The 16,435-nt window shown below is 44.5% G+C and overlaps 2 protein-coding genes across 11 annotated transcripts; one reads left to right on the top strand and one right to left on the bottom strand.

The window, feature by feature from the left end:
• Positions 1-4: 4 nt before the first annotated feature.
• Positions 5-5,157, bottom strand: Hmgs (HMG Coenzyme A synthase). Of its 6 annotated transcripts, none has more exons than NM_079972.4 (2): positions 4,384-5,157; positions 5-1,800 (listed from the first exon to the last, which is right to left on the bottom strand). In NM_079972.4, the coding sequence occupies exon 2, from the start codon at positions 1,765-1,767 to the stop codon at positions 370-372; it is 1,398 nt and encodes a 465-aa protein (NP_524711.1). In that variant the 5' UTR covers positions 1,768-1,800; positions 4,384-5,157; the 3' UTR covers positions 5-369. The 6 variants fall into 6 exon arrangements, with proteins under 6 accessions (NP_524711.1, NP_001286488.1, NP_725568.1 ...); NM_001299559.1 differs by having other exon boundaries at positions 4,384-4,487; NM_166167.3 differs by lacking the exon at positions 4,384-5,157 and adding an exon at positions 2,811-2,945.
• On the top strand, positions 4,610-16,434 carry Vha44 (Vacuolar H[+] ATPase 44kD subunit). 5 transcript variants are annotated; one of them, NM_001144207.2, is made up of 11 exons: positions 4,610-4,757; positions 7,827-7,969; positions 8,060-8,213; positions 10,849-11,830; positions 12,333-12,694; positions 14,087-14,273; positions 14,338-14,436; positions 14,499-14,754; positions 14,817-14,914; positions 14,974-15,112; positions 15,183-16,434. In NM_001144207.2, exons 2-11 carry the CDS (start codon positions 7,835-7,837, stop codon positions 15,279-15,281), a joined length of 2,511 nt encoding a protein of 836 aa, NP_001137679.1. In that variant the 5' UTR covers positions 4,610-4,757; positions 7,827-7,834; the 3' UTR covers positions 15,282-16,434. The 5 variants fall into 5 exon arrangements, with proteins under 5 accessions (NP_001137679.1, NP_477266.1, NP_725565.3 ...); NM_166164.5 differs by lacking the exon at positions 4,610-4,757 and adding an exon at positions 7,265-7,467; NM_166163.3 differs by lacking the exons at positions 4,610-4,757; positions 12,333-12,694 and adding an exon at positions 7,265-7,467 and having other exon boundaries at positions 10,849-11,010.
• Position 16,435: the final 1 nt, after the last annotated feature.

Genomic DNA, 16,435 nt, shown 5'->3' with positions numbered 1-16,435 from the left:
GTTTGACTTTGTTGATTTTTATTGTTTATTAAACAATTGATTGTGTGCATTACACACAGGTATAAGTATTGTACAATTATAGGCATAGATTGCAGTACCGACGCTAGTTAAGACTTGTTCCATGATATAAATAAGGTCTGACTGGATGAAAGAGTTAATTCGCAAGCTTGTATAAATAAGAAGTGTAGTACTATATACGCGACAAGGACCCGAATAAGAGCAAAAAGGATAGCGACCCCTCGGGATCATACCAGTTATAAATAGATACCATCTACAGCTACTGCTTACATGGGTTTGGTCGAGAGAGTTAGAGTTATTGTCAAGTTGTAGGCGAAACCGAAACCAAACCGAAGGAACCATAGCCCGGGGTTAGTGCACCCCATTGCTGATGGTCGGTGTGCGCTCGTAGGTGCGTCTATGCAGCGCATCCACGTCCTTCAGGTAGTAGGTGCCGGGAAACAGTGCGGAGATGCTGCCCGTTGGCGTGTAGGGCGCCGCATGGTTGTTCTTCTCCCGCACCTCCATCAGCGCGGAGAACTGCTCGGGCGCAACCTTCTCCCGTGAATTCAGCAACGGCTGCACGTAGTCCAGCTGCGAGACGAACTTTTCGAAAGCAGCTGCATCCTGGGTCACGCTGATCGAGTACATGGAAGCAGCCAGTCCGGATCCGTAGGAGAACAAACCAATGCGCTTTCCCACCAGCTCCTGGGCTGGTCCGCTAATCAACAGAGACACCAAACCGGAGTACACCGAGGGTGTGTACATATTGCCCACTTGGTTGGCCAGCAGCAGCGATTTCTTGGTCTTGCTGGCAAAGATGTTGGCGGACTGCGTCATGAAGGCCTTCTCCACATCGCGATCAAAGTAGGTGCTCTCCAGGGTAGCGGTATTAAAACGTTCCAGGTCGGGAAACTGCTTCGTTCGCTCCTCCTCACTGCTCAGCAGGAAATCGTTGAAGCTCAGGCGACCCACAGATTTTTGCACCAACTTGCAGAACGGTGTGTGGAATAGGATAGCATCGAAGGTGCTCAGGCTGGCCGGCTGCTTGGAAGTATCCTTCTGCTGCTGGTCGAACTTCTTGCGATACAGCCTGTAGCAGGTGTCCAGAGCAGAAAGGTAGCACTGAATAGAGAGCTTTCCATCTACCGTTGGGTATTCGGAGCTGAGGTCCGGCTTGTAAAAGTCGTAGGCGTGCTCCATGTGCGTTGCGCGTAGTCCACGATCGAGGATAAGCGGCGCATTTGGACCCACCAGCATAGCCACAGCACCCGCACCACCAGTTGGGCGCGCTGCACCCTTGGCGTACACGGCGATATCAGCACAAACGGCCAAAGCCAGGCGGCCGTCCCAGCTAGAAGATTCCACCCAATTGACGGCATTGAAGAGCGCCGCCGTGCCGCCGTAACAGGCGTTCGTGGTGTCGATGCCCTCGATGTCCGTGTTCCCGCTCTCGGCGAACAGCTGCATCAGCACGGACTTCACCGACTTCGACTTGTCCACAATGGTCTCGGTGCCCACCTCCAGTCGTCCGATCTCCGAGTGCTTCACATGTTGCCGCTCCAGCAGGCGGCTCACAACCGTCAGGCAGAGAGAGTTGACATCCTCGCGGTCCGAGCAGAAGCCCATCTTGGCCTGGCCCAGGCCAATTGTGTACTTGCCCGCGGAGGCACCATCGAAGGTCTCCAGCTCCGTTTGGTCCACGTACTGGGAGGGGAAGAGAATCTCGATGGCGCGTATGCCAACGTTCTCGGGCCAGTGGGATGCCATGATTGTATCCGGTTATCTATTTAATCCTGAGCTCTGTAAGAGAGACAATTTGTATACTTTTAGTGGGAGCTTTGGCATGAGAGTAAATATTTAATTCAATATCTTTGTTATTAACAACTATAACAATCACTATTTGCGTTTCGAAATTGCTTCATGATGTTGGGAGCTAAGGCCTTGTTTAATTTAATTTAAGCAGAGTTCTCGATGTGGCCCGAATTCCACTGCCAATTGGCATTGGGAAACTTTCTCCCCGCGCAATCACGGCGTATTTATAATGCTTACAAATTGGACGAGGGCAGAGACAACCTGTTGCACGCTCGAGCTGCGTTGGACGTGTGTAAGCCAGTGACTTTGGCTGCGGCTGAAGAAGTCATCAAAGTCTGCCAGCCAGAGGCCCCCGTCTTGGGGGCCAACTGATTTCCCTGGCTGAGAAACTGAGCGTGTAGAGAGAGAGAGAGAGAGGGAGAGAGAGCCGCCGGAGCGGAGAAAGTTTCCCCCGCTCAGGCGAGCTCCACAAAAGAGAACACTAAACCGCTGTGAAGTAAGCCAAAACACACGCATCGCAATAAATGTAAGCCAACAAGACAAGCCCAAAGAGCCAAAGGGACAGGGGCGTGGATGCTGTGGCTACACGCAGAGAATTTATGATTACATTTATTTACAATAGATAATCATTTCTTTTAAACTTTTTTTGTCAGAGAACAAGCTACAAAAATGATTACTTTAACACAATAACTCTTTTTTCAAAACCGCTTCCCCTGAAACTTCTCTACATTTTCACACATTTTAATTTCAGTTAGGCGCAAATTATAATTAAATCAAAATGATGATCGAAATATTATGATTTCCTATCGAAATAGAATGGAATTTTGCTCGGTGGAGCATTGTGGGACAGGCTGGGAGCGTCTTCACCCATAAGTGGGTCATGCCCACCAAGCACTAAGCACCAACCACCACTCTCCCTCAATCACACGCGTCCATATTGTATAACCGATAAGAGGTGCGAGTGTGGCCCAAACCCGAAAAGCGGTTGACATATTTACCGTTACGTTTAGCACCTGCGACTACTGGCCTATTGACTATAGATTTTCACTTTTCGGCCCGGAACTTTGTGGATTTGTGAAAAAAGGCTGGGTAGCGCGAAGCTCACTCGATCGGATCTCTCCGCGGACTGACGGCACTGGAGGCGCTGCACTGGCATATGAATATGACCATGACGACGGAATTGGCAGTGGAGAAGCAGACACCTAGCCAACGAAGCCACCTAGCCACCGAGCAAACACAGAGGCGAGAATAGGCGCTGTAAGTCAATGCCAATTGCTGAAAGCGCTCGGCGAACAAATAGCGATCGTGCATAATTACGGGAAATATTTATCGCTTAGATACGGCCAGCGAGCACGAAACACAATCGTCGGGGACTAAGAAGCCGCCAGACTATATAGATATGCACATCGATAGTCGTGGCCTTTTGCGATGGGGTAAAGATCAAAGGCTGTCCATCGCTGATAAGGCCGAAACAAAGCGGCTTCCTTAAAAATGCCACCGAATAAGATGTGACACTCTGTCCATTTCAGTGACAAAAACTGGGAAGTGACTTCCAATAGCTTTTCTCCGATTAATTACTTAAGACGTGCCCTTAGGAATTATTAATAGAAAATTATTTATAATTTGAGTTCTACTAATTTTCCTACTGGTATAACTTAAATTGGATTATCATCTTTTCTGAACACTATCTTGAAACGTGATTTCAAATCACCTGAACACAATTGGTAATTGATAAAATATTCTACAGAAATCACTTAAAGTAAGATAATAACAAGACTACTTTAAGTAGTTGTGATATTACTTGAGTCGTACTTAAGTTAATTAATACAGTTTAGTTAAAGTAAGTAAAATTAACAAATAAGAGAATACTTTGTCCTATTGTGCAAAAGAGTATGAATCATTATCCAAAGTCATGAAACTCTAATTTCAAGCAATTTAAGTGATTTAAGTCATTAATTCCTCGAGTGCCTGCGTGGAATACAGCTCACCCGGTGTTCCTAAGCAGCCCGTGGATTTAAGAATGGAAATTGATGCGCTGTTTATGCGGAAAAGGAGTCATCGAAGGGAAGGGAACGGGGCACTGTTGTGGTTTTGTGGGCTTATTTTTAGCACTTCGGAATTGGGAAATATTTGAATAAACATTTCCTGGAACTGCTGCGCACTTGGCTAATTGATTGCTCTTGAGTCATTCTTTTCTTTTTCGGCTGCAGGAGGGTGCGGAGGTGGAGGAGGAGGAGGAGGAGGAGGTCAAAGGTCGGGATGTTCCCGATAGAAATACACGTGTATTTGAGAGCCGGGAGATAAGCATAGTTTAGGGGTCAGGATTATGAAACTGATCTATGAGGTGACACATATCACTGGATGTTGATAATTTTTAAATCTACACTATTACACACGGCTGGAAAAACACTGTGAAACAGCTTTTCCCAATTTACAATAACCAATTCTAATTGCACACATATTATGTTCCTCCGACTTCTGGTTACATCAGCGCCCAAACTGACCACCTGCCACGCCCACAGCCCTCATCCAGCGCAGCACGAACAGTACTCGCACTCGCAATCAACTTACTTGCTAATATTAATGGTCCAGGGCGGGCGATATGTTTTAAACTAAACTAATCTGGAATAAAATTAAGCAATGAAACTGCGGCACCTTAGCCGCAGGCAGTGTTGGAGAGCGCGCGGCGCTGGAACAGCTGCTGGCGGAGTCAGCTGTTTGGCTCGCTGGCTAAGCAACACTGGCGCCATCACGTGAATCTCGTGGGCATTGTGAACTGTCACTTTTTTCGCCAGCGCTTTTCTCACCACACAATTTCGTTCGCATTTGTGGGTGGCGGCGGTCGATTTGCGCTGATTTTTTGGCAAAGAAAAACGCACTTGCTGTTTTCAAATAGCACAAAAAGCACACCTGCTTCGTTTACAATCAACCATATTCGCTGAAAAGTAAGTGCCAACCGTAAGAAATAGTTAATTCGGCGGGTTTTCCACGTCGCCGTGAAAAGTGCAAAAGTTACCCCCCGCCGAAAAAAAAGACCGATTACTACATCGCAGTAGGTCTGCTGACCAGGAAAAGTGCGCAAATCTCTTGTAGATTATTGAAGATAGTGAGAAAATTAGTTTTTGCAATGTGGCTATGATTTTTTGTCGAAGCAGTGTGACCCTGAAAAAAAGAGTTCGCCAGTTTGTTGCGTTTCGTTCGACGGCAGATTGCCGCGAGGTCTGCGGATGTATCTGGAAATATCCAGCTGATGATCGTGTGGGCTGGGGGCGGGGAGTCGGGAAAATGTGCGAAAAGTGTTTTGGTTTTTGTGCTTAAATGAAAAACCCGTGAGCAGCGGAAAATTATCGATCGAAAAACTGTCATGTGACTGTCAACGAACAGCTGACATTGCGAGAGCAACTCACCACAGCGAGTGGTGAAAAGAGCGCAATAGGCGCTTTGAAAATTGAAAGAGAACACAAAATTCTCTTTCGCTCTTTGGGTAAACAAAAAAAGTTGGAAAATGTTGTTTAAAAATTGAAATACTTTTCGGTTATTTTGCCATAAGGCACGTATTTCGCTGATTAATAGATCGTGTTGTGCGAAAACAAGCAAATACACTTTGATGCGCTGCACGAGGATTAATAAATAATCGTATTGCGTGCAACAAGGACCTTGATGAAAACCAAGCACATATTATACATGATATATATACTCTACGAAACTGTAGGCAAAACTCAAACACGGCCAATAAGGCGGAAATTCAAATGGCCAAACAGCTGCTGGAATTCCAGCGCGTGCTTATCTGTATGTCTGTGTGCAAGGTCTCCCGAGCCACCCACTTTCACCAAGCCGGTGCCAGCCACCCACCCACATTCCACCCCCCGGCAAGCACATTATTATTAATTAATTTGGGCGCACACCCACTGCGGCGAGGATATCGTCAAAACTTTGTTTTCCTCCTTTGTTCCATTTTTTATTGTCTTTTGTTTTCGTCGCTGCAATTTCCTGTATTGGATTTGGACTACCCCAACTGGATGTGTATCTAGATTTGGATATGGGTATGGGCTTGGAATCGGGATATGGATTAGGACCTGGACCCCAGGCCCTCTCCATTAGCGCCAGCCGTTGGCCAGTCAGACTGTCTCCATTCGCCTGGCGACGCGTTGGCTGGAGCCCTCCGCTCATCGTCCCTCTGTCCTTTATCCTCGCATTTCCCTTGGACTCGGTCCAATCCACGTCATCAGTTCAACATGAACATGGCAGCATAACAGTCGGTAACTCCTGCTCGTCGTCCTCCCTATCTATCCATATATCTAACTATATCTCTATATGTGCTTCCCTTTTGGCCCGCAGCAACTTGACTTTCGTTGCTAAAAATAAACATACGTACGTAGTTGTGCACTGGAAACAAAACGTGCTAAGTTCTCTGTCATTGCTATTCTGCAAGTCACATTATGGAGTATATCAAGCATATGTTACAGCCTAAACATGAGTGGTTAATTATCATGAGCTACATTCCGCCATTAGATCATTACACACAGCCATTACTAAAATCTGAACTTTTATATCTAGATAAATTAGATAATAACATTCACATATCAATTTCGTATCATTTTACATGTCATGAATCATAATATGGAGATTCAGTTTGAAAAGCATGTGGACGTTTGATTCCGCTGAAAAGGATATATTGAAAAATATATATACTTATACAATAATGTTTATCTGCGATTTGAGCATATATGTAAATATATTTTTAATACATGTACCAAGTGATCTTGCAAAAATGAACTTCTAATTTGACTGATCACCTGGTTATGTCATTCTTAACCTTCATTTAGATGCCAAATTATATTTTATAGCCTCGGGTGATATTTTTTCTTTGCGTGTTTCCGTATCCCACTTACCACCATTCCTCGTTGTCTGTTGCCAGGATTGTTGCTGTTGTCACTCCCGCCCCCTCCAGTTGTTGTCCTTGTTGCTACTCCCGACACTTCCTGGGCGAGGACAATGCACTGCCTTGACTTTTGATGGGGCAGGAGGAGGAAGGCGGATCTGGAGACGGAGCCGGGGAGCTGGGCTGTTGTCACTCCTTGGGCTCATGTTTTGTTTTCGTGTCTCTTTGTGAAGGCCATCATGGTGGTTATGTAATAACAGTGCCGACCATAGGCCGAAATTGGGTAAAGTTAGATTTATATCTCGTGGCGTTTGCTGTGTGATTACTCATACGCCCTGTGGCAGGAGCAAACAGAGTAGTAGCGACGCTAGGAGTCAGCGACACTTGCCCAAATTGAGCACTCGTTTTGGTTTTGGGCCATGGCGCCTTTTTCCTTTCCTGCCTTCCGTGCCCTTCGTGCGGCTTCGTCATCACAACCGGACGGATTCGTGTTCGGCTGACGAACCGGATCGCAGATACTTCGGCCGTTGGCTTTTTCGACTTCCATGGCATCTGGTCGTTAGGCCAGCCGTTCATTCGGCAACGAACCCCCGACATAGAAGCACGTCAGCATGTGGCACAACCGGAGAAAGTAGGAAAAACAAACGGAGTAGAGGAAAAGCCCAACAAAAAAAAAAAACGAACGACGGCCAGGGAAAAATGCCAAAAAACCTGGTGGGAAAGTTCCTAACCATTCTGTTGAGACGCAAGGAGTGCTAGGATCAAGTGTTTGTGTAAGCAACGAGGCCTGTACAGTGTACACATGTACATATATACCATCGCAACATAGACAAACTGGCGCTGGACTGTCTGGCGCCAGAGTTTGGGGTTGTGATGGTTCCATTCGGGGAAATGGTTCCTTTGTCTGAGGAAAGTGCACTTTTCAGGGCTCGATCACATATACGTAAATGGACGATTCACTTGCCCGATGGACAGTGTTAATTAAATTTTCATCAGCAGAAACTTTCGAGTCATTCAATCGATAGGAGAAGTTACATAAATTAGGAGGGGGTAATCGATTTAGCAAGGTCACAGACAAATTGACTCCGGCTTTTACTCACTCCCCGACTTTTCATTTTTACCCCTCGAATAGCCATCAAGATGATGTCGGAATACTGGATTATCTCGGCCCCTGGCGACAAGACCTGCCAGCAGACGTACGACACGATGAACAATCTGACCAGCAAGCAACACAACCTGTGCAATAACTACAAGTTCCATATTCCAGATCTTAAGGTAAGTTTATTGTATAGTTACGTAACTGAAGTGCAATATATTTGTGTGTATTCATACCAACATCTAACCACTATTATTAAATCTTTAAAGGTGGGCACCCTCGACCAACTGGTGGGCCTCTCCGACGATCTGGGCAAACTGGACACCTATGTGGAGCAGATCACCCGCAAGGTGGCCAACTATCTGGGCGAGGTGCTCGAGGATCAGCGGGACAAGCTGCACGAGAACCTGATGGCCAACAACAGTAAGTCGTCTGCCTGCCACCACTTAAGTTGTATTAGCCTAGCTTAGTCTAGCTTAGCTTAGTTCCGTTTAGTTTAGTTTAGTTTAGTTTTAGTTGACGTGGTTAGGTGATGCCTGTCCCGAGTCACGAATCTATATCGTTTTGGTTCTTTAGTTATTTCTAAGCAGTTCTTCTGACCGTAGTCACTTTTGAATCGGAATGCTCAGATATAATCGTACCATGTGTATTGCCCATATCTATTGTTTACCCACAACTATTCTGTACTAACTAACAAACAAAAGTGAGACCTTAATCGAAATCCACCTTTCCCAGCCATCGAGGGGCTGCAAAGAACTCGGTTACTATGGAATGTTTTGATCTATCTATGTCTCTATGTGAGAAAAGCCCAACCTGACTAACACGAATACCGTCTATTTCAATCATGACTTTAATATACCCTTCCAGTAGTTCAAGATTATGCGAGAAACAGATTTAAAAACTAATCGATTTTCAGCCGAAGCCCTTCGGCGCTACATATATTTGGTTCGAGTTTCTAGTTTCTAGGCCTTTTTAATTTTTTCGTTCTCTAACATTTATTTTCCTTTACACTCCTGGGTTTCTTTTGATTTTTGATTTGATCCGTTTCGTTTACGTTATCTTTTGATTTCTATTGAACTCATGCGCACAATCATCACCACTGAAAAAAATAAGGATATTTCGTAGGCATCTAACTCAAGTTGATCTAAAAAGATACAGTGCCATCAAACAACAATGGAATTTAACTTTGCGGACCAAAAAAAAAAAACTACAAAATAGTTGAAATTGTAACGAAGAGAAAAAAGAAATGTTGAAATTAGCCGAATGGGAATTTGCGTTGTTTATTTTGTGTTGCGTTTGTTGTACAATTTAATGCGCACCGAACTCACACACTATATAAATCTAAAACTATTCTATACTATGCCAGCTAAACAACACACACAGATACACACACACACCAGCGTATTTTTGGCCCCATTCAAGGGCGCCCAAGTCCCCGGTCAACTACTCCATTGCGTTGGTCGAAGGTCGCCCCTGAAAATAAAATATATACATATATAATATATCAAAAACCATGACAAACAATAGAAATACACTCATTCACACACGCTGAAGGAGTACAGTGAACACTTTGTATATTTTACATGAATTGTTGTACGTTTCTTTTCGGTTTTCAATACAATTGAGTTGGACAAGTTATTTGTGGTTTTCCGTCATTTGAAAGCCCATTAGTTTTTAAATCATTCACCGCAAAAAAAAATAGAACGATAAAAAAGATACAATGAAGACGAAGGAAAGCTAATTTGTAAAGATATAGAACCATAAACTGCATATATAAAAATCTATATATATATAAATACTTGACTATGAACTTTTGCGCGAGTGTCGTTCCCTCATACATATTTCTTAATTTTTATTTCGAGTTTACATGTACTATGATTTGTATAAATAACTTTGTAAGTGCGAGCGTCTTAAAGTTGCCCGACTTTTGTACTGTACATATATGTTTTAACTATATAGACTGTTGTAATTGTTGTCTGTGTGTGTGCGCGTGTGTGCCTGATTGCAGTGTGTGTGCGTGTGTGTATCTGTGTTGTCTCATTTCCTCACCTGCATCGAATCGCTTGGAAAAACGCTTCTTTCTGTACCATTTTTCACCCGAAAAACCCACTCACACACACAGCCAAAGTGCGGAGATGCACCTCAAAGGACCTTTTTCCGCCGAACGAGTGTGTGTGTGTGCGTGCGTGTGGGTGGGCGGGAGTCAGTGTGTCTGTGTGTGTGTACCTCTGCACCTGTTCATACGCCTTTCACATCCACCGCAATTCGCTAATTGGGAAAGATGGGAGATACTCGCAATTAGAGCTAATTGGTAAAGTGTGGAGCACACAAAAAAAATCGACAAAGAAACGCTTTTACACTGCAAACAAAATAATCGAGTACCAGAAAACGCCCAAAATGAAAGCACAAAATGAGACGCAAACATCTATCAGCCCTGGGATCACTGAATTCCCCCAATTACATATTTTTTGTTCCACTGTTGTTCATGGGATGCCATTCACTTCCGTTTCCTTTTCGCACACATATATACATATTTCAAAAAAAAAAACCAAAACCCAATAAGCACACATGAGTTTCAAGTTAATTACATTTTTCCCATATGATTTCCCTTATTTATTTATACGATATTTACAAACGATAAGTATAATTTTGGTTTTGCTTTTGGTTGATGGATCGTAACGATCGTAACGATGATTACCCAGATTTCTTCGGTTTTAGAGTTATGATAGCAGTTGATCGTGATAGTAGATAGGCAGAGCGTGAGGTTTAGCCCCTAAATGTATGCTACATAGTTTTACTTATAATTTATTTCGACCGTCCCGCCCGGAAATTGAGCCGAACCAATCGGAAGGGAAACCCTAGCTAAGACTAAGTCTGCAACCGAATCTAAATGCCTTGTGTTGTATTGTCTGTATCGGTAATCGAATCGCCAACAACAAATCAAAAACGACACCAAAACATCATCTCAAAACCGAAACCCGATCGCCATCCGAATGAATCCTGTGAACCGCCCCAAATTCCGGCACGCGAACCCCGAACGAATCTTGCGCGGATGCAGGTCCTGGGCCACCTGACGACAGCATGCCGTGTCGCCACCACCAGCGCATCAAGCATCTCAGTCTGCGACACCAGCGAAAACACCAGCACACGCACCACCAAAACAAACCCCAACACTACCATCACCACCACCATCACCACCAGCTGCCGCAGGATCTCAAGGGTAAATCCGCAGCCACCTGTTCTCCCGCCACTCCTCCTGCGCCTGCGTCTGCACCACCCCATCTTCCGCCTGCCTGTGCCTGCGATGTCCTTGCGCCTGGATCCTTAACCGGCGGTAGCCTAACTAACCTGTCCACGAGTCACGAGCCGGAGCCGGAGTTTGACGTCTGTCCGTGCGATGAGTGCTTCGCCTGTGCCCCGCCCAGCACAAGTGCCACGGCCAGCACGCTACTGGCGGATGAGTGCTACTCCCAGACTGCCTCCTCCATGCTCAGTGCCACACGGTGTGCACTGTCCACGGTGGCGGCGATAGCCACTGGTAGCGGTTTGGGCAATGGCCCGAGCACCAGTGCCGCAGCCGCTGCAGCTGCATCCAACTCCTCCGGCGGTGGAGGTGGAGGGGGGCCCGCCTCCTGCTCGACGCTCTGCTCCTCGGCATACTTCTCCACGTCGGCGCCCACGACCAGCAGCTCGGTACACAGCAGCATGTCCCGCTCTAACAGCAAGCGGCTGAATAACAACACTTGCAGCATCAACAATAACAAGCTCAGCTTCCGCAGCGGCAGCCATGTGAGCCAGCTGCATTTGGCCACGCAGCAGCCGCAGCATCATCATTCGCATCCGCATCAGCAACCGCATACCAATCCGCTGCAGTCGCCCGTACAAAAGTCCATGTCGGAGGACGAGGGCGATGCGTCAAATGCCCACGAAGATGGGGAAACGGACGAGGACCCCAAGAGTCCGCACAGTGTGCAGTCCGATCTGTCGGACGCCTTCGACTGGTGGTTCAATAAGCCCAAGCGTAACTCTAAGAAGAGCAGGTATCTTATCATCGCATTACCTACTTTGTAGAACGTTGCCAAATCGCCAGCACCCCAGACAAAAAAAAATAAAAAGAAAAAAAAAAACCCAACAAAAACCAGAATATAAAAGCCAGTCACCCGCTGTCATCCCGCTAAAGCTAAGCCAAATGAACACCACCTCCACAACCACCACCCAACTTATACAAAAGCCTTACACCAAACACGCTGTAAAAACACAAGATACAACACCACACACACTGAAAACAATGGCGCACCCGCTTTGCCTGCCCTCATCCAAAAACTAAAAAACCAAACCAAACACCACACCACACCAGCAATATGAAACCCAGAAAATCCATATATGTTTGAGTTGATTAAGAACCAAGAACCGAGTCAAGTGCAATAATAATGTATTTCTTTTTTAAATCACTCCCCATCGACCATCGCACACATTCGCATTTGACCACCCCATGATCACCATCACCATCGTCATTTCGCCACTCGCAATTCACATTGACAGTGCACAACAGCAACACGAGACAGCACAGCTGCAACACCAACAGACGACACAGCAACATGCAACACCACTGACCCCACAGAACCACAATCAATACCAAAACCAACACCTATCCAAAGCAATGACATTTTGGCATCAAGCATCGACCACACCGCGCTCTAGTTATCGCTCTTTCTTCAATTCTCTTGCCGATCAAATTTATAGCAAACGTTCTACACCGAGTCAATTAAATATAAACAATGGATTTAATTTAACACCAACACATAGATCGTCTCCAGTGAGTAGTTGTTGTGGCAGTAGTAGCCAGGGGCGATCCAGTCCGGACACGGATCCCGCCGAGCCGCCCGAGTTTCCGCTGAGTCCAGGTTAGCATGCCCCGGGTTGGTCTCGTTCCCATTCGAACCGAACCGACCCAATCCCTCTTCTAGTTACATATATCGTCTATGCAGATCTCTTGATCTCGACGTTGACATATATACCTACTATGTGTGTACATGTTGATGTTACCGTTGCTCTTCCGTTTCCGTTTCCTTTCGTTTCCTTTTAGTTCATCATTATTTTCTCTGATTATGATCTGATCTGATTCTGATTTCTCCTTATTGTTTCTTGAGCAACTTGATGTTTCCCGACACCACCACCTATCTGAACCACTCCACCTTCTTTGATCGTCGTCCACTGTCGGGAGTTAACTGCAAACGCAGACGAGTTCCCGTTTCCGTTTCCGTTTCAGTTTCGATCTTTTTGTTAACGCAAATATTTCTCCCAGTGATCGTATCGAAGTTCTTCCTTCTTTCGCCACTTTTGATTTGCCTTTCTCTACTTTCTCTGTGGTATTTGCAAACGCCTTTTGTTTGCGCTTTCGTTTTGCTTTCCCGCGATTTGACTATGAATATTTCAGTGTATATGAACACACGGATCTGTTGATTATTTGTACCAGTGTAAAAGTGAAAAAGCGATTATGTTGTTCTTTCAGTGTACGCTCACCAAATCACCAAATGTTGTTCTGCGCTCCACATCATTACAGCCACGACTAACGCCGATTCCCATTAAGCTATATACTACTCAGTCAGCTATGTCACCTCAAAAACAAAAATAAAAATCACGATAATAATTTCTAAAACTGCGGCTTTGCCCAGCGCCAAATGTTGATCAATCTCTGAGTTCCTGTTCGCTTTGTTTTCGCATTATACTTTCGTATCTTGAGTGTCTATATACATATATATATACTTATCACACAGCATTATGTTTTCAAAATCCAGCTAACGTGTTGTGCCGTATGACACGCAAGGTATTTCCAATTGCGACTAATATGCGTAGTCCAAAATTCCTCGTTATCCCCGTAGCCTATGTAAATGCATCCTAAAATTTATAGTTATTCAATGTTCCTTGTTAATATAATCCTTATGTGTATCCTGTACGTGTGTGTGTGTATGTGTGTGCCTGTGTGTCTGAGTAAATTAATGTCATTTATATGTGCGTAATAACTAACTAATCAGCATTTTTCAGTTACCTTATTTACTTTACTTATACTTGTATAACTCTAATTTAAAATAGCTTTCGAGCCTAGTTTCCTTCAAACTAATTCAATACGATTTTTAGATCAATTACAATTACTATGTATTTTTTTCAATTTCGTTTTGTACTTAAACATTAATTGAACAACCAGTTTGTTCAGCTAGTCAACTAAGAAAATTAGCGTATTTCGTGCCAGTCAGATTTAACTAATACCGATATTCCATTGCATCGATCATCAATAGCCGAACTACCCCAGTACTTGACCCGCTTCCAATGGGACATGGCCAAGTATCCGATCAAGCAGTCGCTGCGCAACATCGCCGACATTATCTCCAAGCAGATCGGTCAGATCGATGGCGATTTGAAGACCAAGTCGCAGGCCTATAACAACCTCAAGGGAAATCTGCAGAATCTGGAAAAGAAGAAGACGTAAGTGACGATAAATAAGTATTTTAACATTATAGATATTCATATAATACTCCGCGCTTTGTAGTGGCAGTCTGCTGACCAGGAATCTGGCTGATTTGGTCAAGAAGGAGCACTTCATCCTGGACTCGGAGTACCTGACCACCCTGCTGGTCATTGTACCCAAGTGAGTGACATACATACTATTCCATTATAAACTGATGATATTTATCATAACTTCACGCACAGGGTCATGGCTAATGACTGGCTGACCAACTACGAGAAGATCACCGACATGATCGTGCCCCGCTCGTCGCAGCTCATCCAGGAGGACGCCGACTACTGCCTGTTCAACGTGACGCTCTTCAAGAAGGTTGCCGAGGAGTTTAAGCTGCATGCCCGCGAGCGCAAGTTCATTGTGCGCGACTTTGTGTACAACGAGGAGGAGCTGGCTGCCGGCAAGAACGAGATGACCAAGCTGATGACGGACAAGAAGAAGCAGTTTGTGTGTAGCCCACTGAGAGCGTGTGCCATTGGAAATCTGTTCTAATCTCGAATCCATTGCAGGGTCCTTTGGTTCGTTGGCTGAAGGTGAACTTCAGCGAGGCCTTCTGCGCCCTCATCCACGTCAAGGCGCTGCGCGTGTTTGTGGAATCCGTGCTGAGGTATATCACCAAGTTATTGCCATAATGCAATGTTTTATATGTAATTTGTGAACCCACAGATACGGACTGCCTGTTAACTTCCAGGCCATCTTGATCGAGCCCAACAAGAAGAGCGTGAAGCGTCTGCGCGATGTGCTCAACCAGCTGTATGGTCACTTGGATGGCGCCTCCGCCGGCGGTGCTGTCAGCAGTGCTGATGTGGGTTACACTCGATACCTAATAAAATTATCACCCAAACTGACATGATTTCATTCCATTCTCTCCACAGAACGTAGACATCCCCGGCCTGGGCTTTGGCCAGTCCGAATACTTCCCCTATGTGTTCTACAAGGTCAACATCGATATGGTGGAGCAGGCCAAGGTCTAAGATCGCCCGTCGCCCCCAACATTGCATACATCCAGCCACACAAAATACACTTTAATACAAAAGAAAAAAAAAACAACCAACTTAAAAATCAGCTGAACCATTCGCAGACATCTAATGAAACAAAATTAATAGATTACTTTAAATAATTTTAGTCATTGTTATCTAATTATTGTTGTTATTTATGTTGCGCGTTGCCGATATCTGTTTCAAATCTACTTCCGGTTCGAGAAATCGAGGCGCGCCCAAATCAACCGAAATAAGTCCTTAAAAAAGAAGTAAGAAAACTTTTGCAATAATCCCAGATCTTGTGGAACTTTCCGATTGTTCTTTTGTCCCCCCTTCAGTTTGCAAAGCAGTATTTTATGTTTTTCTTATGCCTTATATATGTTTATCACATGATGGAAGACCAGAGTGTTTAACCCGCAGCCAAATTTACACGCATTCTCCTTTTTTGTTCGTTTTTTGGTAGCTATACAATAAACATTTGAGTTACATTTTGTTTTACAACATTTTCGTCTCGTTTCGTGCTTATGCTCCACCACTTGGTATCTGTATCCGTGACTAACAGCCAACATACAAACAACATGCCCAAAATAAATTTAAGCCCGAAAATGGTGTCGCAAATCGCAAACTGAAACGTTCACGGAGCTAATTGTGCTAACAAATTTCCGATGCTATGGTACGTTTCGACTAAAGACAAACTAATAACCAACGGAAGTATTGTATTTATATAAATGTTGCCTAGAGATATCGATCGAAAATCTATAAGCAAAAAAATCTGCGCGCTGTTTGCATACATTAATCGCTGAGAAGATCCGCTCGAGCCTGTTTGTTTAACCCCGCGTGTGCGTTAACCCAATAAAAACCCAAAAAAAGAAAAACCATCATCAGCGATTGAGAGTCTACCACATGAGAACAATAATATTCTATGCGTATGTAAAGTTTTTCAATAATTCCTATTGCTAAATCGAAAATTGTGTACCGAGTTGTAGGCGAAACGTGAGAGAGATACAGTATCTATATATAAATATTTTAAAGTTATGCATACTATGTGTAAAAATGAAACGAATGAAACCATGTAAATGTCATTGCGTTATATAAGGTGCAATTAAGCCATCCTTGTAAATAATTATAAAGAAAGAAAGACATTCCCA

This window comes from Drosophila melanogaster, chromosome 2R (genome assembly GCF_000001215.4).
Source record: "Drosophila melanogaster chromosome 2R".
NCBI lineage: Eukaryota > Metazoa > Arthropoda > Insecta > Diptera > Drosophilidae > Drosophila > Drosophila melanogaster.
Note: the sequence above shows the minus strand (reverse complement) of the source record. Positions and strands in the feature narration are given on the sequence as shown.

Excerpts from the sequence above, each read along its gene's own strand:
- Hmgs (NM_079972.4), bottom strand. The coding sequence starts at position 1,767 with ATGGCATCCCACTGGCCCGAGAACGTTGGCATACGCGCCATCGAGATT.
- Vha44 (NM_001144207.2), top strand. The coding sequence starts at position 7,835 with ATGATGTCGGAATACTGGATTATCTCGGCCCCTGGCGACAAGACCTGC. Across the intron at positions 12,695-14,086 it reads CGAGTTTCCGCTGAGTCCAG|CCGAACTACCCCAGTACTTG; the intron begins GTTAGCATGCCC and ends GATCATCAATAG. Across the intron at positions 14,755-14,816 it reads CGGACAAGAAGAAGCAGTTT|GGTCCTTTGGTTCGTTGGCT; the intron begins GTGTGTAGCCCA and ends AATCCATTGCAG.